This window comes from Protopterus annectens, chromosome 4.part0 (genome assembly GCF_019279795.1).
Source record: "Protopterus annectens isolate FY-2018-M chromosome 4.part0, PAN1.0, whole genome shotgun sequence".
NCBI lineage: Eukaryota > Metazoa > Chordata > Ceratodontiformes > Protopteridae > Protopterus > Protopterus annectens.
This window is the reverse complement of record NC_056733.1, coordinates 823557054-823581907: the sequence shown is the minus strand read 5'-3', so window position 1 is coordinate 823581907 and position 24854 is coordinate 823557054. Positions and strand designations below refer to the sequence as shown.

Below are 24854 nucleotides of genomic sequence, written 5' to 3'. Positions count from 1 at the left end.
TTCAGATGTAGGCCCTTAAAGAGAACAACAACCACAACTACAACTCCTACAGAGAATATTACATTTATAAGGTAGCAGAAAGCATTCTAAAACTAAGTCAACATAGCAATGGAGAAAAGACATTTTAGCAATAGGGATGACTGCAAGTAGTGGTACAGAAAATAGGCTAGAGGAGTCTGAAATTTATTGGAGAAAATTTGCACAGGAATCAGGGAACTGGGAGCAAATAACTAGGGAGGGAATTGGAACAGAAGGCCAAGCAAAAGTTTGGCCTTCAAGTTAGAGACTAGCTTCCCTACTAGGGACTGACAGAGTATAGGCAAACAGAAAGGGATAGAGAAGTGACAAGTAAAAGACCAGCTGTGGTTAAGTCTAGAGGAGAAACTGCTGTTAAAAAATGAATAATTAATGCAGGTTATCAAATAATGCATAAAAACTATAGGAATCAATCAGAAGGGGTTAGAAAAGTATAGAAAGAGAAACTGCAAAGGCACAGTGGCAGGGCATCTGTATGGCCCCTAAATATGTAACAAAGTTCACAAATTTTAGGATTTTTGCATGGAAGCATTTTCATAGGTATACCCCATGCCGACTTCAGGGAAATCTTCTTCAGGTAGACAGCAAAAGCTGGAGATGTGATGAGAAAGGTAATTGGGAACATGTATTTTTTGGGAAGGTAATGAGTTGGCAGATTTTCGAAATTCTCTAGAGACTACTTTGTCAGAAATGTTGGTGGAACAAATGATTGCAACTAAGGAATTCTTTTGAGCTGGGATATAGGATCTTAATTGTCTAGACATGCTAAGGCTTTATGCTGCTGGCTGTCAAAAAAGCAATTACTAGAAAATGGAATTCAGAATTGAAATCAGCTGTAACTGAAGCACTGACTATCATACAAGAAATAAAAGCACTTGAGGTGAGATATTTAAAAAAGGAAAGGGCAAGTTACATACAAATAAACGTAATTTGTCTGAAAAATAAATGCAAAATAATGTTCAGGTGAAACAGTGAAACTTAAGTGAAGGCAGGAATTGAGCATTTTCTGTACTGTTGTAGTGAATGAAAGTTATTCAAAAGAAAACATATATATACACTGCACCAAAGTAATAAAGAAAATGCTTTTATGGTCTGTTTTTTTTTTTATTAATGTATGTGTAACTCTTAAAAACGTATAAAAGTCATGTTTAATAATGATGTTTTAACACGTGTACTATATTTGTCATATTGTTATCTGTTGCAGTAGTGATAAAACCTGGGAAGATTCTCAAAGATTTAAGGACCAGAGGGTGCCAAGCCTTGAAATGGTTCTGGCTGTAGTACTCTGTGTAGAATGGCCACAGCAAATTCAGCCCCAACTCTATGGGCAATGTCCAGGTTACAATGCTTAGAGAAGGTGAGGGGCAGATGACCAAAGAACTGCTTCCAAGATGGCCTCCATGTTCACCCTTCTACGGAATGCGATAGTGACTGCTGTGGCTCTTGCAGAGAGGACTACTACATGCCGTGGCACAGTTTTGTCATGATATGACTAACAGAAGGAGCTGCAGTAAGCCAACCATTTAGAGATGGTCTGTTTAGAGACAGGTTTACCTTTCTTACTTTCTCCAAAGGTTATCAATAACTTGATTTCCTTTCTGCTTTAGTTCTTTCATGGTAAAAATTCAATTACCATTGTACATCCAAGGTTTAAAACATCCTGTCCCCTTCTTCTGTGGGGTGGGATAGAACACAGTGTGGATAATGGGCTGATTTATAGACATTTCTGTTACCATGTTGGGCATGAAGATGGGCTTACTACAGAGAGTTACCCTGCCCTTGTGAAAGATGAAAAAGAGTTGTTTGCAAGACAGCCTATCATACTGAAATCTCTCTAACAGACACAATGGCCACTAAAAATACAGTCTTCCAGGTCAAGTATTTGAGGGGAAGGAAAAGCTGCTGTCTCAAAATGTAGCAAAGTTAACTTTTCTAACACAAAGTTGGTCCCAAGGTGGCAAGACTGCTATACTGGAGGCCTCAGATGCAATATTCTCTTAAAGAACCTCTTTACTAGCAACAGAGGATAAAAACGGGAATCCTAAGGTAGGCAGGCCGGGATTGCTGACACAGGCACTATCACAAGACAAATAGGTCTTGTAAAGGTCCAACAGGTACACGAGGACCAAGGACAATGAAGACTGCTTTGGATCCATACCCTGTCTCACTGAATCACAGGGGAATCTTTTCACTCTGCTAGGTAGGATTTATTTGGATCTGGTTTCTTACCCACCATTAAGATACAAGCATGTCCTTGAAAATCATGTGTTTAAAGGGGATGACAGCTAACTCACCTAACTGGTCAGCTGCAGGGTCCTCAAATGTGGGTGCAAGAGTGACCCTTATTTTGCATCAAAAGGCTCCTATACTAAATCAGAAGAACAGGCTATGCCCTTACCATACTTAGTAGAAGTGAGGCCACTGCTCTCTATGTCAAAAGGCAGATATGTGTAGCATTTCTGGCCTGTACTTTGCCTTGAACTGTCCAGATTACTGTGGGGGCATCTATTGCCCAGGCCCTTGTGGTTGGTGTTTTAGTGCATTTTTTTGCTTTCTGCTATTTGTTTCTTGGAGATGCAAAAAGCACTACTAGGCCAAATCCAGAAATACAACCCTGTTTAATAGCCATCCGTGCAGATCAGTCTCTGTTCTGCTCAATTAGTCTGCCAGGATGTTCTCCAGAGAAAGGATATATGGTACCCTGAAGATTCTGCCTGATTCTTTTCTAAGCAACTTGCCTCCGTGGCCAGTCTGCACAAGAGGTGTGATGTGGTTCTTCTCTGCTTGTTGATGTACCATCAGTGCATACCTCTGAACTGTACCTAATTCCTCGCTATTTCACGTTTTTGGGGGTAAAATAATAGTTTAACACGAATTCCCGAGTGGCCCCTTCAAATCACGATTTTGTTTCTTTGTTTTATTTACCTACTGACGTCATCACACATTGCTTACTGGCAGAGAAACTGAGAGGGCTTTAACTAAAAAAAAAGTTCTTTAATGCCATTTTCTAACATGCAAACACAAGCAGGAATTATCACTAAAATAAAATGTACTGCACATATGGTTGTACCATTCAAACTTTGTCAGACAGAAAGCTAAAGGTGCTCCCACGTGTTTCACTCAAAGTTAAAAAACTAGTAAGATGTAAACTTTTTAAAACACTAATTCATTCGGACTTCAACTAAAATTATAACTTTTACACAACTTTTTATGCAATGGTTAAAACTAACCTTAATTTCATTAACAGCGCGTTCTTCGCAAATAGGACTACAGCTAATATTTGCAGTCTTAGTGTCCTTAAGAATCACTGCCATACATATTTTTTTCCTGAGTAAAACTGGCTCTTAACCAGAATAAACAAACATATTTTAGTCATTTAACAGCCTCTTTTTTTCGTAAGTAATTGTGAGCAAGTAAGTGTGTGTGTGTGTGTGTGTGTGTGTGTGTGTGTGTGTGTGTGTGTGTTCGTTGCTTTGGAGACGAATACCGAAAAGTCCTATTTCTTGGTTTGCTTAAATTTCAAATGTCCTAATTTTGATGTGCTGTTCTGACATTATTGCTCGTTTCCTTCAGATTTACTGAAGATTTTAGTAAAGTCTGTCTTAGCAGACCTAAATCACAAACCATGTGGGGGATGAAATAAGCTGTTAAAATATCCTATCAGTAACGTATCAGTTTAAATAGTTAGAAGCAAAGAAATAGATAGCCATCTGCACTGTATGCTGAAGTGTCAGCTCCATACATCTGCAAGAGTACAATCAGATTCAGAACAGAGGTAAAGAAAGACGGAAGTAATCAGAGCAAAGGTTTCAAATCAGTTACATTTTGGTCTAAAGATATATTATTTATGACTTTTTGAAGTGGCATAGACTGTGATAGCATTTAATTATCATTATTTGCTGTCCATAATCCAGGCCGTGGTGGTGCAGCTGTTAGCGTTGTTGCCGCACAGTAAAAGATTCTTTGGTTCGATTCTCAGCTGGAGTGCCTTCTGTGTAGAGTCTGCTGTCCTCCCTGTAGATAAATGAGCTTTAAAGACAGGCAGGGAGGTGTGTGTACTTTTTCTGTGAAGGTTGCGGGTCGGATTGGCAATTTTGCACCACAAAAACTCCACCGCCACTCAGTCTGCGGACCAGTATTCTCCTTCTTGCTTTCTGTAATCCACCATCTTATTGATCTTAAATAGCATGAGTTTAATAGGGTAGGGCAATTTTTTGAGTGAAAAATCAGCAAAATCCCTTAAACCCAGACAGCTTAGAGATGTGTGAAGCAAAGCTGAATCCCAGCGATATGATTTTGGGCTTAGGTACTTCCTGCATTAGTTGTTCTTGTCGTTTTGGTATGCACTATGCAGTCATTCAGAAAATGATCTTGAATACTTTCAAAATGGTTCTGGGTGGTAAGGGGATGAAAAGAACCAGACAGATAGTGCTAATATATCCAGTTCACCTTCAAAAGTTAATAGAACAACATCTGTTCCATCAATGTGCATTTGGAAAGATAAGAAGTACGAAACTCAAAAGTTGGGTATTATTGACTGCTTGTAAACCTCAGTAATTTACCGGAAAATCATTTTTTTAAAGAAACGTGAGAAGAGAACAATATGAAGCAGACGTGAATCTATCCAAATATAACTGTTGTTAAGTTCTCCATTTTCAATGGCAATAGCATACGGGCAGCAAGGGTAATATGACGTTGAAGCCTATAGGAAGCGTCAGTACGTGTTTCAAAATTTGAACTGGCAAGCGGGAGTGGTGGTCAGTCAGAGTACTGTAAATATCAACAATTTATAAGACAGCAGCGGTTTGTATACAGCAACAGTAAGTAATTCTCTAAAATATGAGTTTAGTGTAGCAAATTAAATACAACTCTTTTCAGAAAAAGTGCAGAAAAGCAGCGAAAATAGTTTGCACTGTAAATGTTCGCCTATTGTATACTTTTGCTGAATAGTGAATCTCTTTGGTTAAGTACACCCCTGTTAATTTAGAGTGGTAAATATGAAAGTGGTTGTTTTCTAATCGGTGTTTTGGTCAACTTTCTGACGTGAGGCATCTCACGAAAGTGACATTTTACTGCAGTGTTAATAACTAACATGGGGATTACTGGTCACAATCCCATTCTTATCTAACTGTCTGTCTGTCAACTTAAAGAAAAAACATGGAGGCAGACGATCTAGGGTAAATGCTAACAGTATGCGGTTGACATGCTTGTAATTTGTAAATTATCTGACGGTTGGTCTATGTCTTTACTGTCTACAAGATTCCATGTGATCATGCAGACATTCTTTCTTTAAACAGCTGGATGGTGATATTTACGCAAAATATGTATGCTTCAGAAGATTATAAACTATGAGATTTGTGAATTTATCTTTTTTTGAGGTGCAGCTTTAAAGTTTAGGGAGACATTCCCTGTATTAATTGATGTTTCTGTATTGATGTTCTTGTGTTTCCTCAACCAGTGTTTTTCTGAGTATACATAATGATCTCTGCTATCTACATGATTTGTCAATACTTGACTTATATTGCCTTCCAAAATTTTAAACTTTCACCCCTGTATGTGTATATATATATATATATATATATATATATATATATATATATTGCTTCCTCTTCTACTCTGTTTTTCTCATAATTTTTCTCACACTCCAATCTTGTGTTGCCCTAAGCTTGTCCAGTGAATCCTCTCAACTACACAAATACTTTCTAATTTTTTCTATCACTTACTAAACTTTCTCTAAGCATCTAGACTGTACCTTAGCCTTACCCCTCCTGCTTTCTTTTCCTCCTCATTAACATATCTACTAATATTGCTTGAATGTATATTGTACAGCTGCTATTATGTGATATATAAATAAAGCCAGTACTAATGTTGTCTAGTTAATTGCATGTTATGCTGTACAGCATTTATTTATATTGCATGTTGCACCATGTTTAGAGTTTTTCTCCCTGGGACTTTCTTTGATTATGCAAGGTGTCCCTTTCCAGCAATCTTTGTTAACAAATGGAAATAAATAAGATGCATCAATTTTCAGTTGCTGTTGTGATTTTCATTTTTAAATAAATAAGCTGCACATGGATTCAGCCATCATGTGTGTGTAATTTTTGATTATTCCTTTGCGAATGACAGCATGGTTTTAAGTTACAAATGTTTTGACAACACATGCTAATTCAGTTTTGTGCCTGGATCATAGACATGGGGCTTTCAGCAGGGCCTTTGGCCCTTATTTCCTTTTTAAATTCATTGGGGGAGTGAAATCATGTCATCTTGAAAATTAAGTGACAAGAAAACGGACTGTGTTAATATAACCTATCAAAAGTGAGGTTGGAGCTGTTTTTATGCCACGGAATGTGAAGAATGAGGTAGGCAATGATGCCTGGAAATCAAAACATGTTGTAAATCTGTACACACCAGTAGCATTGTGAGGTAATGCAAACGGGTGAGGAGAGTTTGTTCAAGTCTTGCGTGTTGCTATAGGTGCATAACTTGGCCTCTCATGCTTTATATTGGTTGGGTCACTGTCAGTGTGTTTGCAATTGCCTCATCTCACCTCAAAGAAGGAACTCTCTATTCTTCAGAATAGATAGCTGTTGCACTAGCTTGGTTGAGAGTTACCCCACTCAGTCTTTGTATTCACAAAGAAGTAATATGAATTAAATGTTTTTGAGTAGTTTTATGAAAATTATTCTATTGACTCTCCTTTATTTGTGGCTTTTACAGTAGTGCAGTCGGAGGGCCAGTCTGAAGGAGATTGGAGACTGTAAAGTGGTGGCAGGGGAAAGTGTAGTTAAGCAGCATAGAATGGTGGTATGTAGAATGACGTTGGTGATCAAGAGGAGGAGGAGGAGTGTGAAAGCTGTGCCAAGGATTAAATGGTGGAAGTTAAAAAAGGGTGATTGTGAAGTGGAGTTTAGGGAAGAGTTAAGACAGGCACTGGCAGTGGAGAGTTACCGAATAGCTGGGTAACTACAGCAGAACTAGTAAGGGTGACTGCTAGAAAGGTGCTTGGTGTGACATCTGGACAGAGGAAGGAGGACAAGGAGACCTGGTGGTGGAATGAGGAAGTACAGGAGAGTATACAGAGGAAGAGGCTGGCGAAGAAGAAGTGGGATTGTCAAAGAGATGAAGAAAGTAGACATGAGTATAAGGAGATGAGGCATGGCAAAGAGAGAGGTGAAAGCTAAGGATAAGGCATATGGAGAGTTGTACGAGAGATTGGACACTAAAGAGGGAGAAAAGGACCTGTACCGATTAGCTAGACAGAGGGACAGAGCTGGGAAAGATGTGCAGCAATTAAGGGTGATAAAGGATAGTGAGGGAAAGGTACTCACAAGAGAGGAGAGTGTGTTGAGTAGATGGAAAGAGTATTTTGAGAGGCTGATGAATGAAGAGAATGAGAGAGAGAGAAGGTTGGATGATGTGGGGATAGTGAATCAGGAAGTGAAACAGATTAGCAAGGAGGAAGTAAGGGCAGTTATGAAGAGGATGAAGAATGGAAAGGCTGTTGGCCCAGATGACATACCAATGGAAGCATGGAGGTGCTTAGGAGAAATGGCAGTGGAATTTCTAACTAGATTGTTTAATGAAATTTTGGAAAGTCAGAGGATGCCTGAGGAGTGGAGAAAAAGTGTTTTGGTACCTATCTTTAAGAATAAGGGTGATGTGCAGAGCTGCAGTAACTACAGAGGGATAAAACTGATTAGTCACAGCTTGAAGTTATGGGAAAGAGTAGTGGAAGCAAGGTTAAGAAGGGAGGTGATGATTAGTGATCAGCAGTATTGTTTCATGCCAAGAAAGAGCACTACAGATGCAATGTTTGCTCTGAGACTGTTGTTGGAGAAATACAGAGAAGGTCAGAAGGAGTTGCATTGTGTCTTTGTAGACTTGGAGAAAGCATATGACAGGGTGCCTAGAGAAGAGTTGTGGTATTGTATGAGGAAGTCAGGAGTGGCAGAGAAGTACGTAAGAGTGGTACAGGATATGTATGAGGGTAGTGTGACAGTGGTGAGGACTGCAGTGGGAGTGACAGATCCGTTTAAGGTGGAGGTGGGATTACATCAAGGATCAGCTCTGAGTCCTTTCTTATTTGCAGTGGTGATGGACAGGTTGACAGATGAGATCAGACAGGAGGCCCCGTGGACTATGATGTTTGCAGATGACATTGTGATCTGTAGTGAGAGTAGGAATCAGGTTGAGGAGACTCTGGAGAGGTGGAGATATGCTCTAGAGAGCAGAGGAATGAAGGTCAGCAGGGCTAAGACAGAATATATGTGTGTAAATGAGAGGGAGGGTAGAGGAATGGTGAGGATGCAGGGAGTAGAGTTGGTAAAGGTGGACGAGTGTAAATGAGAGGGAGGGTAGAGGAATGGTGAGGATGCAGGGAGTAGAGTTGGTAAAGGTGGACGAGTTTAAGTACTTGGGATCAACAGTTCAGAGTAATGGTGAATGTGGAAGAGAGGTGAAAAAGAGAGTACAGGCAGGGTGGAATGGGTGGAGAAGAGTGTCAGGAGTGATTTGTGACAGACCGGTACCAGTAAGAGTGAAAGGGAAGGTCTACAAGAGGGTAGTGAGACCAGCTATGTTATATGTGTTGGAGACAGTGGCATTGACAAAAAGGCAGGAGTCAGAGCTGGATGTGGCAGAGTTAAAGATGTTAAGATTTGCAATCGGTGTGACTAGGATGGATAGGATTAGGAATCAGTATATTAGAGGGTCAGCTCATGTTGGACAGTTTGGAGACAAAGCAAGAGAGACGAGATTGCATTGGTTTGGACATGTGCTGAGGAGGGATGATGGGTATATTGGGAAAAAGATGCTAAGGATGGAGCTTCCAGGTAAGAGGAATAGAGGAAGGCCTAAGATAAGGTTTATGGACGTGGTGAGAGAGGACATGCAGGCGGTTGGTGTGACAGAGCAAGATGCAGAGGATAGGAAGAAATGGAAAGAGATGATCCGCTGTGGCGACCCCTAACGGGAAAAGCCGAAAGAGAATGATGATGACAGTAGTGTAGTCAGTTAATGACATCAGAACTCTGCAGGAAGCAATTTAGTGTAGAAGAAGTTAATTTTATTTTTATAAAAGAAGACTGTATTTTAGTTTTTCACGTGTTCAAAGTTTGATGATACAAGTCCAAATGTTAATATAAATAATTATGTTTATTTTGTATTTAATATTTTGCCTGTTTTCAGTTTGCATTTAAAAGTTGGTATCCCATAATTCCATTGGAGCGGGTGGGGTTACATAATTATGTATGCAAATGTTATGTTAATCAGCGTACAGATTTGTACCTATTTTTCAAGGTCTTTGTCCAGACTTTTGATGTTTCCAGGTTGACAGTTATGTATCAGTGCTGTGCTGCCTATGAAGGTATGCAAGGTACCTGGCTGCCAGGTCTGTCTGAATGCTTTTACAGCCATCTTTTCTTTGATACAAATATATTTATTCTTTAAGTTTGGCTTTAAGTCCCTTGAATCCTCATTTTCCCTGTGTGGGCAATCCAGACTAGATCCGAGTAGTCTGTGGTGACCATCTGTGTCTGGTTTGAATGGGACTCCCTTGACTCAGGTCCACCTGTTGTACCCAACATAAAAAATTCCTTTTGATAAAGCCAGTATTAGGTAGGGGGTATGCAGGGAGTAGGAATACCAGTACCATCTTTCTCTCAAGTATCATAGCAGTTTTCCCAAGTACGGAGGGCATCAGTATTGAGAAAACTGTGTAGCCAGTGTTCTGAGGAATTCCTTGACAGTAATCTGATTTTGTTTTCTATATAAATGAAATATGAAGTCAAGAATAACATCTTTTCTGAAGGAAGAAATGCCCTATGGTTTGCAGTGTTCAGAAGGGCTGCCTACAAAGTTGGAATCGCTTGAAGGGTATTAGCTGTGACTTGGTTAAGTTCAAAGGCAGTCCCATCCTCTGCATACAGGCCAAGCTAAATTGTATAATATCTGCGTCTCCTCTTGGGTTAGGGCCTTACTCGAGTAGTCATCCAGAAAGGGGTAAACATGGAAGCCCCTGCTTCTGTAGTATGCAGTTACAACAGCCTGGACATTGTCTATTGCACCAAGGGTGTTTACAAACCAAAGGGCAAGGAAGTAAACTTGTGGGCATTCCCTGCTTTGAATTTCAGGTATACCCTCTCTATTCCAGCTACAAATATTATACAGAAGTAGATATCTTTCAGCTCTAAGACAGCAATGAGGGTTGAGGGAAGAGAAAGGAAGAGACAGTAGGGGCTGCATGGTTAGCATTATGATTTATGACACCTGGAGATATTTGATTAATCTTCACAACTCTAAAACAAGCTTTTAAGGTCCATCTTTTCCTGAGACTAGAAACAGTCTTGAGAAATTCCTGTGTCTTCTTCCAGCTTTGGTACTTTCTGTATATAGCCTTCTGTTTCAGAAGGTCCAGAAGTATTGGCCTTTGTTGTCTGGGTACTTGGGGGATCCCCGAGAACCTTAAGTCTTTTTACAAACTAAAGCCTAAACTCTCATTCCAGGATTCTTAAAATTCAAGTGTTTTGAATGTCTTTTCTCCCACTCTTGTAAATAGTTCCAGATGATCCTCTACTTTTTAGCTAAGGATGGGGGAAGGATGTGTGCTTGGAGACAGAGTGGAGTGGACTGGAGTGTCATATGAGGGTGGGAGAGGGAACAGCTCAATCGAGTGATAGCTGTTTCCTTGTGGTGTCCTGGCCCTGAGGCCCACCAGGTCTCTCCTTCTGGTTAACTTAACATTATTTCTGAACTTGTTTTCCTTCAGCTTTGGCTGCCTGCCCTGTTTTGCCATTGGTGAAAGAGATAGCTCTTAGCAGGACAGTTTCTACCATACTTTGCATGGGAGTGAAAAAAGAAGTTATGTACTCACCATAACGTTCCATGTATGTAGTCCATCTCGCCGAACATTATTACATGTGGTTCGGAGCCGATCCTCGGCTCTGACTCGGCCGCTTAGAAAGCCTGAAAACTTCTGATTGGCTCGTGGCTAATAGGTATCCCATGATGCATGTGCACATTCCCCAGATCTTGTTTGCTACTAGTCTACCAGAATCAGACATGAAAAAGGAACAAAGGTCCGGAAGAATAAACTGCAATAAAAGGAGCCCTTGTGGCAAATACCACTATAGAAAGGGAAACAAAACTGTATCCAGATCTTTCAGGAAGGGGGCTGGTGGGTGGGTTCGTAATAATGTTCGGCAAGATGGACTACATACATGGAATGTTATGGTGAGTACATAACTTCTTTATGTTATGTAGTCCTATCTCGCCTCAATTATTACATGTGGGACAGCGTCCCTAGCATCTTGAATGGGTGGCTCACTGGAAGATACTCCTGAGTACCGTGGAACCAAACGAAGCTTTACCCCTGGAAGTTAAATCCAATTTATAATTGGAAATGAAGGTATGAGGGGTAGCCCATGTTGCTGCTTCACAAGTACTATCAATAGGTGTCCTGGCATGGAAAGAAGCAGAAGTAGAGAAGGACCTGGTGGAATGCGCTTTAACTTTAAAGGGTAACAACTAGAGATCCAGTTCGATAGTGTAACCTTGGAAACTGGCAAGCCCATTCTCGCCTCAGCAAAGGAAATAAACAGCTGTCCTTATTTTCTAAATTCTTTGGTCCGGTGGATATAGAAACGTAGTTGCCTGTGTACATCCAATTGGTGGAATGTATACTCTGCTTTGTTGGCGTGATTAGGGAAGAACACTGGCAATTCAATTGTTTGGTTTAAGTGAAACTGAGAACAGGAATAAAGGAAGGGTTGGTCCGGAGAGAGACCCTATCTTTGTGAAAAATTAAGTATGAAGGTTTAACAGACAGAGCTTGTAATTCAGAAACTCGCCTGGCTGATGTTATTGCTACCAGAAAAAGAGTCTTCCAAGACAGAAACTTCAGCTGACAACTATGGGCTGGTTCAAAGGGTGGCAGAGTAAGTCTAGACAGAACTAGATTAAGGTCCCAAGGTGGAAAGGAGTCTTGTACAGGAGGTCTTAACATCGTGGAACCCTTAAGAAAGGATTTGCACACTTTGTGAGACATAAGACTGGAATCATTAATCCCCACATGAAAATTAGATACAGCTGCTAGTTGAACTCGGAGTGTAGCAGCCGCTGAACCTAGGTGAAAGAGTTCGGAAAGAAACTCTAGAACAATAGTAATGGGAGCTGTAAATGGATCATCTTCTCTATTGTGTGCCCATATGGAAAATCTCTTCCATTTACTATGACACAATTTTCTGTTTGAAGGCTTGTGAGAAGAGGTAATAATATGAGTTACAGCTGGAGACAAATCATAAAGCCTGACTAGTGATGCAACTGGAGCAGCCATGCTGTCAGTTTGAGAGTGTGTAGACTGGGGTGAAGAGAACCTGACATGTGTCAGGAGGTCTGGCACTGGGTCCAGCTTCCATGGGCAGTCCAAAAGGTGAGGCCCGAGAAAAGGGAACCAAATCTGACAAGGCCAGTAAGGGGTGATGAGGATCATCTTCCCAACAGCATTGTTTTCTGTATGACCTTGGGGATGAGTGGAAAAGGATGAAAAGCATAAAGGAGTCCTGGGGGCCAATCGTGGACTAGTGCATCTCTTGGAGACTCCCCCGGAGGGGGGACGAGAGAGAAAAAGGTGCTGCATTTGGTGTTGATGGGACTGGCAAAGAGGTTGCAGCAGGGTTGTCTCCACTTGTGAAAGATCGTACTGGCTATTTTCTGGTTCAAGGTAATACAGAAAGCAATGCTTATTTGTTTAAAAAAAAGTGTTATTACTAAACTCATTTTTTTACTGTTACTGAACATCAATCTGCCTCTTTTATTGTACTGTACTTGTATATGGAATTAGCCTGTATACCTCCCCTTTTTTTTCTACACGTACCTACTTGCTATTTTGAATTTTTCATTGTATTGAATGCATTTCATATTGTATTGACTTCTGTCCTCTCTGTATTATTTCTGTATTAACCAAATTTGTACTTGTATACACATCTGAAGTTATTTTATATTGTCTTGCAATTTTATTATCATGTGTGTCATGGAGCTTATCTCCCCGGGTCTCTACTGAAAATGGACATATATCCAGTTAGACTAGCCTGGTCAACAAATGTAAAATAAATAAATAAATGGTTCAAGGACCATTCGTGAGGTAACAAAATTGCCCTGCTTAGCTTGTCCGCTATTACGTTGGAAGTCCCCGGGATGTGCGTTGCAATGAGAAAGCATTGGGAAGAAATAGCCCAATCCCAAACTTGTATGGCCTCTCGACATAAGGGGTATGATCTGGTTCCCCGTTGTTTGTTTAGATACCAAACAACCGACATGTTGTCGGTCTAGATAGCTATCGTCCCTAGAGGGAGAAAGTTGTGAAGTGCTTACAATGCTAGAAGCACTGCCCTCATCTCTAGGACATTGATATGCAGATGGGCCTCCTGCTCTTGCCATTTGCCTTGGACAGTCCTGCCAAGATAATGCCCCCCCCACCCTATCTGAGAGGCATACATGGTCACAGTGGCAACGGGTTGGTGCGGTACAAAGGGAGTCCCTGTGGTAAGATGACCTGGTTGAATCCACAACGTACGTCCTTTTTGCAAGAATCTGTAATCAGGATCTGATGATGTAGAGGCAACTGTTGAAACGACCACTGGGATGACAGCAGCCATTGGAGTATTCTCATATGTAGTCTTGCTAAAGGTACCAAGGTTATGGTTGATGCCATAGTCCCGAGAAGCTGCAACACCACCTTCGCTTTGACTCTTTGAAGGGGAAGTATTCTGTAAATTTGTTGCACAAGATTCTGTATTCTGTTTGTAGGCAGTCTGGCTGTCATCTTGACCGTGTCTATGTTTGCTCCTATAAAAGTTATAGACTGAGTGGGCAAAAAAGAGGATTTTTCCCAGTTTATCGAGATTCCCAACTGGGAACAGAGCTTGATTGTGGAATCTCTTGACTGAATTAGGCGATAACTGGCGGTGGCGGTCAGGAGCCAATCGTCCAGGTATGGAAACACTTGGATTCCCTGACGCCGCAAATGAGCGCTGACTACTGCCATGCACTTGGTGAACACCTGGGGGGCTGTGGTGAGACCAAAGGGCAGCACCCGAAACTGGTAATGATTGGTTCCCAGCTGGAAGCGTAGGTAGCTCCTTGATGCTTTGCCCATCCTTATGTGGTAGTAGGCATCCTGGAGATCTATTGAGCACATCCAGCTGTCTTTCCCCAACAAAGGGAGTATGGATTGTAGAGTGACCATTCGGAACTTGGGCTTCTTTACATGCTTGTTTAACCTGCTGAGGTCTAGGATGGGTCTCCAGTCCCCTGTTCTTTTTGGAACTAAAAAGAACCTGGAGTATGTTCTGAATCCTGTCTAGTCTGTTGGGACGTTTTGGATGACTCTTTTTAATAGCAGCTTTTCTATCTCTATAGCCGCTTGATCCTTGTGATTGGGTGGTACATCTGGGATCCTTTTGGGAGGGTGTGGAGGATGGGAAAAGGGTATAGAGTAACCTCTGGTAATGATGTCTTGTACCCACGTGTCTCGAGTAAGATTTAGCCAGGCTTCTGGGTACAAGGACAGGCGACCACCGACTGGCTCCAGAGACACACAGTCGGGTTCCACATCAGAAACGCTGACAGGGATGGTCACGAAAGGAATCGCGACCTCCCTGATTTTCTGGGCCTCCCCTGCCTCTAGGGCGATGTCTACTATTATTTCCTCCTCCCCTGCCTCTGAAGGAGGAATCACCTTGTGTGTCCTGGAAAGGTCTCTGTGATTTCTTGAACCACATTTTGCTGCTCTTCTGACCTTTAGGGTAAGGTCTAGAAGGAATGGTAAAACGAACTCCCATGGCAGAGAGAGGCTTTCCTTCCTGCTCACACCTGGTGAGGGTATCTTTCACCTTGGGTCCAAAAAGAGAGGATCCGTCCATGGGAGCATTGGTGAATATAGACTTGAAAGGCGCAGCAAAGTTGCACAGATGCATCCAGGAATGTCTCCTTAATGAGACTCCTGAACCCGCTACCCTACTCGCACCATCATATGAGATCCGCCGCATGGAGGAGTTAACAACAGATGTGAGGGTAGCCAACTGAGCCGATACTGTAGATGGGACTGCTTCGATCGAGGTACCCTGAAGAGTATCTCCTAACTCCTTTAGGAGATCTCTCTGAAGTCTCGTAAAATGTGATAGATAGTTCAGCGATCTGAGTGTAAAAGCCGCTGAAGAGAAGAAACGCTTCCCATACCTATCCATCGTTTGGGATTCCTTGTTAGGTGGATGGATAGAAGAAGTCTCTGCTAGCTCCTTCTTAGTGGCCACCACCACCACGATGGCATCAACAGGTAAACCCTTAGATAAAAACTCTTTGTTCTTAGGGGCGGAGAGAAATTTATTCGGCCTCCTGGGGACCGGTTCCACGGCATCGGGAGTCTGCCATGCCTTCTGACTCACAAGATCTAGCAATTCATCAAATGGAGGAGACATCCATGAAGCTAAGGGTTGAGACCCAAAAGCCTTCAGGTACACTGACTCCTCATCGGAAGGGGTAATGGTGGTCCAGCTGCCTCTCTGCCTGAGGATCTCCAAAATGTCTGCAAAGGAGACATCTTCAGAGGATGACTTAGGGGACCCCTCCGACTCATCAAGGTCAGTGTTAGATGTGACAGACTCATCAGAGGAGTCTACATGCTTCCTCTTACATGATCTCTTCCGAGGGGGATCCTCAGTGGGGTCTTCTGGGGAGGTCTCGGAAGATCAGGGACCACCCAAATGGGGGTCCTGTGGCTGTGAGTCTCTACCATCCCGGGGGAGAGAGGATGCTGAGACCGTAGTCGGTGCTTGAGGGAGTATAGCATCGGTACTCCTACGTGGTATGGGTGAACTATTCAACATGCTCTTCATCTTCACAAAAACTGATTCCTCTGGCTCCGTACGACGCCCCGGCTCTGAGGAGAGCGTAGGCGCTGATGGCTCCAAAGGAACTGGCTCCAAGAATGATGTAGGGTCTGAGCTCACTTGGGCCGATGCACCAAGAGGAAGACTCGGCAATGAAGAGGTTCGGTTCCAAGTGTCCCCCTTGGGCCCGACTGAAGAGCTTCAGACCCTAGACACTTCGGACGGCACCGGCAGTGTCGGAGCCGGGCCTGGTTCCGAGACAACCACCCGGGGTGCTGGAGCCGAGGACACCACTGTAGTCAGTACCGACAGCATCGGCTCCAAAGGCCCAATCTGGGTTGGAGGAGGAAAAAGAGCAGGGTCGGTAGCAGGAGTCGGCTCCAAGACAGAAGTGGTCGGAGCCGATAAAAATTTTGGCAAGGCCGACAACTTAAGGAGTCTGAGCACCACTCTCTCGATGTCTTCTTCAGAAAAGCTCCTGGAGGATCTGGAGGACAGTGTTGGAGACCTCGTTCTCTGTAATATAGGTGATTTTAAAGTAGGGGAGATCGGTGGAATGTCTGTAGACCGGCTCCGAAGAGGACTGCTGGTGATCGGTACTGAAGCACTGGGTGCCGATACTGCAATATACATGTCCAGAATCTCGATCGGCTCCGAGGACAGTGGAGCCGAAGAGACAGAGACCATCTCTGATTTAGGTAACTTCTGTGGAGGTTCAGAGACAGAAGTTGAGTCTGGAGAAGGCCTTTTGGAGGTCTTGCCCTTATCTTTACTGGAAAAATGCAACCTAGTAGAGGAGGACGAGCTGGCTAGGTCTTCCTCGAAAGAAGGTTTTAACAATCCTTTTAGAATCAACTTATTCTTCCATTCCTGGAGCACTCTAGAACTAAAGGAATGGCAAAAGAGACAAGTCTCTTGAAGATGTACGGCCCCTAAACAGTACACAGAGATGCTATGTCCATCCGTGATGGACATTTTTTGATCCTGTTTATGCTCTTTATGTTCCTTAGACATAATGGCAATCCCAATAGGTGATTGAACAAAAAAAACAACACACTCACTCAACAAGAGAGGAACTAGATCCTCTAACTTAAACAGATCTAGCCCTATTTCTCACAACAAACAACCAAGGGAAGTTCTACTAGGTTCTCTAACTTAAACGAACTTAGTGTAAAGGAAAGGGAAACAGACTAATGCCTCTAACTAAAATGGTTTAGTCAAACGCACACACTCACGGAACACACACAAAAAAGGCCAACAGGCCCAAATTTTTATAGCAGAAAAAGTAAAATCCAGGAAAAAGTCAAGTCCGGTTAAATTGACACAATCGGTTATCATGATAAGGCTAACAGCAATAAGAAAGGCACTTCACAATAAGTTAAAAAACTTCTCTAATAATCAGAATAATAAAGAACTAAATCACTTAGCCATGGCCAACCAAAGGAAGCTTCCGACTGAAGACGCGGCAAACGAGATCTGGAGAATGTGCGCATGCATCATGGGATACCTATTAGCCACTGGCCAATCAGAAGTTTTCAGGCTTTCTAAGCGGCCGAGTCCACATATTATAATGGAGGTGAGATAGGACTACATAACATCAGCTGTTTCATAGACTGCACTGTCTTCCTCTTTTCCTCTGATTCATAAACACCTGTTTTGCAGAGGTGCAAACAGTGATTACTTTCCTAATGGGGCACTAAGCTGTATTTTCATATTCTGGCAGGGCTGTACCCTCAGCCAGACCTGCTTCCTGATGTCTGGTAATTCAGAGCCCAGAGTGGTAGAGGTATAGATCATCTTCCTAAAGTGGTCCAGTACCTTATTTTTTATGTCACTGGGTAGAGGATTCTTGGTTTGAGTACTGTGGCCACCATAACTGAATCAACAATTTGGTACCTATGCAAATACTAACAGGAAACTACAACTCTGCAAATATGGTTAGGAACTGACAATAGGGAGCTAAAAGTCTTGCTCCAAAAAGCACTGCTGAATGCATTCACCAAGACCTTCAAGTCACTAAAGTAGTAGCCAAGTGTTTTGGATCTGGGAAACCCAGAAAATCTCCATACATTTTCTGTGCACAATAGGACTCCTTACGACTCCCATTTAAGAAATCTTTCATCTTGTTGAGGGTGTCCTGAAATGAGAAAGTCTCTGGTGAGCAGCCAGAGGATAGGGTGTCCTCAGTGTTTGACCTGCAAAAAGGGGATGAAATTTATGCCACACATGCTACTTCACTCTCCTAAGAGTCAGAGGAGTCTGACTCTAAGAAGAGGAACATGTTTCCCTTCTTATTTTCAAGTCAGGTACCAGTTATGCTTAAGGATTCCTGAGGGTGGCTACAGGTTCATCAGGAGAAGTATAAAATCCTAAGCCAACTTCACTGCATCTTGTGAGGAGATCCAGAAATGGGATAGGGAGGAGGACTTGACCAGTGCCGGTTGAGACAAGATAAGGCTCGGCCACCTTTGCCCTCTTTTTGGGTTTGGTGGCTCCCATACAAATCTCTGGCTGCAGGTCTGTGCCAACAGCAAGCAATGTGGTGTTGGGTCCCTAAAGAGAGCAAACACTGACTACTGAGGTCTTTATGTATGCAAAACTTGCTTCTTACAAGTAATGCAGTTATTAACATTAAAAACTGACATACCCCACTGCCTCAGAACTTCTTACCTACACACAAGCAACACACAAAGTAAAAATAAAAATTTTCCCCAAGAGGGTATTTATTCACATTCTGGAAGCAAGGCCACAACAATGGACTCCCTATGCTCACACTGATCCATGACCTTTCTCATACTGTGACAAAAAAACAACCACAGATGGTGCAGATGGATATCCCTCTTATACCACCCTTTTACACCACAGACATGCTGAAGTCCAGAGTGGAGGGTGTCTACCCAGCCAGGAGGAGGAGAAATGGTGAAAAGCTATGGAAATTGGGCTGGACTCTGGGACTTCTGCGGCTGAATTCCCAAATGTTATCCCTACTGCAGCAGTGAACAATATAGTACCCATTTAAAAACAAGTGCTTCTTTATTCCTTTAAAATCGGGGAGCTGAGACCCTATGAGACTACACGGAAGTACAGCCATAGAAAAGCAAGCCATCAACTCTCAAATCTGTGTCCATGTGGTGAAACACTGTTCTTTCAAGATGTAAAGAAGTAGTGCATTCATTCTAAATGGCACTCACTTAACAGTCTGCTCTTTAAACCCAGTGCAAAAGACATGATCACTGTGAAGACCTGATAAATACATGCATGATGGAACTGAAAGCAGGTGTGTATTCATTCTCTTCATCAGCAGAAACCAATTTACACGAGAGGTAAACAATTTACCTGTATTTAATGGAAGATACTGTCCTCTGAGGCTTGGGTGTACTGAAATATGTGATTGTGGATAAAATGTAAAAATAGTGCAAAGCACTTACCATATACATGGGAGATCCACAAAGAGTTGCTGCCATTGTATTACTCTGGAGGTACCTGGCAAAGCCAAAGTCAGCTGGTGGTAAGAAAGTGAAATACAAAAGGATCCCATTATTTCATTTATTCATTAATGAGCAATATACTGTAAAAAAGCTAGGCATATGGCACACATAAAATGGCACTAAAAACTCTAAAATAAGAAAACAGTACGCTTTTTAGATGTTAAAAAAGCTGACACATTAAGCGTTTTTAATCTTATCTCGTGATATTTACATTATGCCCAAGTTAGTTTTCACTAATAAGAATGCTTGATTAGCTTTTTAGGGAAAAAAAGCTCAATTAACTTACTTCTCCCCACCTTACGCAAACACCATTAGAAGCAGGGCATGCATCCAACTTCATTGCCAGTTCTCCTCTGCCAGCACAATCAAATGTCTGAGCGGCTAAATGAACTCGGATTACCTGGGCCAAGGATTTATAACTCTGCTTAAGGAGCTTTTTAACATCTGCAGCCACTAGTCAGCAGACTAAATTAAGTACAAAATGTAACACCCACAAGGTTCTATGACAACTTCTACAAAGAAATGCTCCTCTTGTATTGTATGTCATTTTATCCTTGACAAGGGTACCTCAGGAGCAAAACAGGAAGGGTTCCTTGTCATTCTGGAAAACTCAAGATTCCTTGACAATCCTAATGTATAAATAGGCTGCCTTACACAACTGTATAGAGCTCCAAATGGACATTGACATGCCTATTAACAAAGCAGGGCCTATCAGGGTTTTTCCTTCCTCCTCCAGTACTTCAATACATTCTGCATTCATATCTTAAGCGCAGTAATAGGAAAATATGTCAGGTGAGGTACTTAAGCATGACTGTAAATATTCCTTATCCATCTTCTTGTCCCAGTCTTCAGCTATGGGTAATACAAATCTAAATGGTATTTTACTAGACAAAGCTATTTTGGCTAGCAGCTAACTCAAATCTCCCTTGGGTTACACTAATGGACATTAGAGATGAGCTGCATTTATACAGGTAGGAAAGTTTTTGCAGATAGTCAATTAGTACGCAATCTTATTAGTGAAAGGGACAGACAACTCACACTTTACTGCTCCCATAGGAAAACTTTCAATGAGTAACTGGCAGAAATTCCTACCTACACATGCATACAACTTGTAAGCATACAGCAGTCTAGTTCTGCCCATGTGTGGGCTTTTAACATATAGGTATCGCATCACTCCCTCTAAACAGGTGCATACATACTGAATACAATAAGCAATATGCAGGGAATCTTGAATGTGTGGAAAGCTATCTTAATAGTAAAGGCCCTATGTACCATTCACATAAACAACAAGACAGTCTTCCATTTTTCAAAGGGAGGCTCCTGACTGTTGGTACTGGAAACATAATTAATTCACAATGTAGTACTCGCAACGACAAAAGTCGAACAAATACTGGATAAAAATAAACGTGAGAGAGCACGGTGTGTGTGTGTTAATACTGACACCAGAAAAAAAAGAATTCTGAATATCCATAGCTAATGTAAGCTGCCTGACTCAAACAGTACTACATTATATTCTTATTTTTCCTAGTCTCAGTATGCAACACTTGGCTGTATTATCAAACAACAAGTCAGTAAAATAGGTTAACAGTACTAGACAACATACTTTGATCAGAAGTCGCTGAACATTCAGTTTAAAGGTGTGGACTGAGGACCTTCACACTTGTCTCCTGCAGAAACGTCGATTTAAGGTCAGAGAATTAACAGCACTTCTAACAGAATGGGCACTAGTCTGACTGGGTAAGAGGCTGTCAGCCATGCCACTACAACAGGTGAGACTGTCAAGTAGCCACTTAGAAATGATTTGTTTTAGTTATTTTACTTATCTCATTACTCACTAACCAGGAAAGTGAGCTGGTCTAAAAACCCCTTTTAAGCCACAACTTGGGCGAGAGAGAGACAGCAATCAATCAAAAAACATCAGAAAGAACATAATACAAAAACTAGAATATTCATAACAATATGCGCACTTAAAGTCAACATACTTACACATAAGAGAGATAATAGCAAAGAAAGTTTTCAAAGTTGCAAATATTTAACAGGAAGAAAATCATACACTATCTTCATACATTGAATTACTCCTAATTTTATTTTATATTTAGGTAGTTAAATTTGGGATACATCCACATTATGATCAGTTACTGCCTCTATAGCACTCATTGTAATATATTACAGACTCCCTTATTGTTTATTTATTTATTTTTTACTTAAAGCTATACAAATATTATTCATTGCTAATATATACTAGAAAGATGCCCAGTCAGATGCTTGTTACATTCCTTGAAGCCTTTGCATCCCACTGCCTGGTTAGATAAAGACTATGTCAGAGTTAAAACTGCTTGCTCTGATGACTTCCAAGGGCAGTGATGAGAAACAAATACCAGTTTATGAATGAGTGGAGGGCACTGACGTAAATGTAACAACTTAATGATAAGGTTATTTGAAAGCCAGATAGCTCTGGCTGTTGCAGACAAACATTCAATACAAAGTTAAAAAGTGATCTCTTGTTTCAAATACAGCAATGAAACAACTGATTCTATTTACATCTGTATACAGCAAATGAGCACTGTATGAGGAATTTAAAGTCAGTAATGGGGATGAATACTCAAAAGTATGTTATTCCAGCAGAGCCAAAGTAACATTTCTACAACTGGGGGTGGAGGATTTGGCAAGGACATCAGGGAATGTACCCTACTCTTTTCAATAGGTGCCATGGGATTTTTTTACATCCACTGAGCTACCAACAAGTCAAGCAGATTGGACCTCAGTTTAACATCTCATCTGATGAGCGATACACTCAGGAGTGCAGCATGCCCAAATGCTGCAATTCAACATCAGTAATCCAATCACCTAGACTGAGAAAAGAACCCAAAGCCTTCTGGTCTTTCAGCACCAAAGATGAGTGTGCTACCTGCTGAGTCACTGGCGCTGTCTATACAGTAATCTTATAGGCCCAACACAGCTCGCTGCCAAATTCCTTTGTTTTTTAAGATAATAGCGCTTTAACTGATGAATTATGGGAGTACAAGGGCAAAACTACAAAATATGCAGGAAATCAGCATTATAATAGGAGAACTGCCTTCTTCTACCACTTGATGCACTCCTTCGTCAGTAAAAATCCACAGGAGATGCATGCAAAAAAGAAGTTATATCTTACCATAATGTTCCATCTGTGTTGCAGATCTTCATTCATTCATTACTGATAGGACTTCGGTTCCGTCCTCAGAACTGACACGGCCGGAACCAAGCTCGCGCCAGCCAAAAACTCTCAGCTAAGACCTACCCACAATGCCCTTCTCACTGTCTCTTCAGATCGAGTTTGCTCGCCCTTACAGTATAGAAATAATAATAGTTATAGTAGGTGGCTGTATCTGAGCAGACACCTTGACTAATAAGGAGAGCCTAAAGTCTACCAGGAGTCCAGGCAGGAGGAAGGAGGGCAGGAAGTAATGAATGAATGAATGAAGACCTACAACTCAGATGGAACGTTATGGTAAGAGATAACTTCTTTAGCTGATATTGTAAATCTTCATATTCATTCCTTACTGATAGGACCGAGTCCCCAGCTACTTGAGTCCTGGGTGGCCCTAAGGAAGGCATTCCTAAGCACCAAAGAACCAAAAGATGCTTGTCCCCTGGAGGCCAGATCCAATTTGTAATGAGTGATAAAGGTATGAGGTCTTGCCCAAGTGGCTGCTGCGCAGATATCATCCATAGAGGCTCTGGAATGAAAGGCCACTGAGGTAGCTATCGATCTAGTAGAGTGAGCCTTTATTCTGGAAGGCAAGGACACTTTGTTTTGATGTAGATGAAAGTAATGGTATTTCTGAGCCAAGAAGACAGAGTCATTTTGGAAACAGGCTTACCCATTCTGGGTCCTGCAAAGGCCACAAAAGTACAGTTGTGTACACTTACCATAAATGTAGATGTTCGAGTGTATTCACTGTTGCAGTCATCACACTTGGGTTGATTTCCAAAGCTGAAGAATGGGTGGAGGCAGTCAAGAAGAGTTCGGGCTGGCTAGAATGCCCTGCAGGACTGCTGTTGTAAAACCCGTCCTGGATTTGGAAAAGATAGGCAGGTGGTAATGCTTGGTGACAGTGTGAACAGAACTCCCAGTAGCAGCTTCCAGAATGTCCCTGGTAGGGACTCCTCTGAGAAAGGTTGTAGAGGTTGAAGTTGCCTTAGTGAACGCATTCTGACCCCTTGAGGGGATAGTTACCCATGCTGTTTGTAACAGGAATGGATACAATGTGCTATCCATTTGGAGCTGGTTTGTTTTGATATGGCCTTGCCCTCTGCCCCTAGTAAAAAGCTGAGTAGTAACTGGTCAGATTTCCTGAAGGGCTTAGTCCTATCAAGGTAGAATCTGAGCTGTCTGTGCACATCTAAAGAGTGCAGGATTCTTTCCCCCTTATTTTGAGGATAAGTCAAGAATGTGGGCAAATGGATAGATTGGTTAAGAGCCACACTGGATACCACTTTGGGCATAAAAGAAGGGTTAGTCCTGAGGGAGACCCTATCAGCATGAAAAATAATGAAGGGTTCCACAGCCACAAGTGCTTGTAGCTCAGACAATCTTCTAGCTGAGGTGATGGCCAGAAGCAAGGCTGTTTTCTAAGAGAGGAATTTTAACTCTGCTGACGCTGCAGGCTCAAAGTGGGGGGTAGCATGGGCTTTTCCAGCACAAAGTTAAGGTCCCAAGCAGGGGTGTGGGCTCTTCTTGGTGGCCTGAAGTTGTTTGCCCCACTCAGGAACTGTCTGATGAGAGGATGAAGAGAGGTGGCTCAGTGTTGTAATAAACAGAGATGGCAGAGGCATGGATCTTAATGGAAGAGAAGGATAGGCCTCTGTGTAGTAGGTTTGCTAGGTAGTCCAGGATGAGAGGTAAGGGAGGCTGTGCTGTAGCCACTCCTTTAGAGAGAATCCAGGAACAATACCCTTTCCACTTATCAGCATAGGATTTCCTAGTACTGGGTCGTCTGGCTTCACGAATGACATCTAGCACCTGCTTGCTTAGGCTGGTCCAGTGGAGGAGAGTTCAAGGAATAAGCCAGGCTGCAAGGTTCAGGGTTTGCAGTTGCAGATGCAAGATCTGACCTCCTGCTGAATGAGGAGGGTTGGGATCTGAGGAAGGTGCTATGGTGGCACCGGTGACAGACTGAGCAGACGTGGGTACCAATGTTGGCGTGGCCAGCCTGGGGCAATCAGGATTGCCCTTGGTTTGTCCTGCCTTATCTTGAGTAGCACTCTTGTAAGAAGTGGCAGAGGGGGAAATGCATAGATTGAGAGGTTTACCCACTAAAAAGATAGGGCATCCACTTTCCAGGCCTTGCTGTGAGGTACCCTGATGCAGAATTTGCTGAGCTGGTAATTGTAGGGGGAGGTGAAAATGTCCACCTTCGGGGTACCCCATTTCTGGGTTAGAAGGGTGAAGGTATAGAGGTCT

General features: G+C 42.2%; 1 protein-coding gene across 1 annotated transcript in view; it reads right to left on the bottom strand.

The window, feature by feature from the left end:
- Nucleotides 1-24854, bottom strand: part of ULK1 (unc-51 like autophagy activating kinase 1) — a 1203955-nt gene that overhangs the window by 552853 nt on the left and 626248 nt on the right. The window contains exon 7 of the mRNA XM_044068766.1: nucleotides 19349-19422. Coding sequence (XP_043924701.1) covers nucleotides 19349-19422 — 74 coding nt within the window. The remainder of the gene's footprint in view (nucleotides 1-19348; nucleotides 19423-24854) is intronic.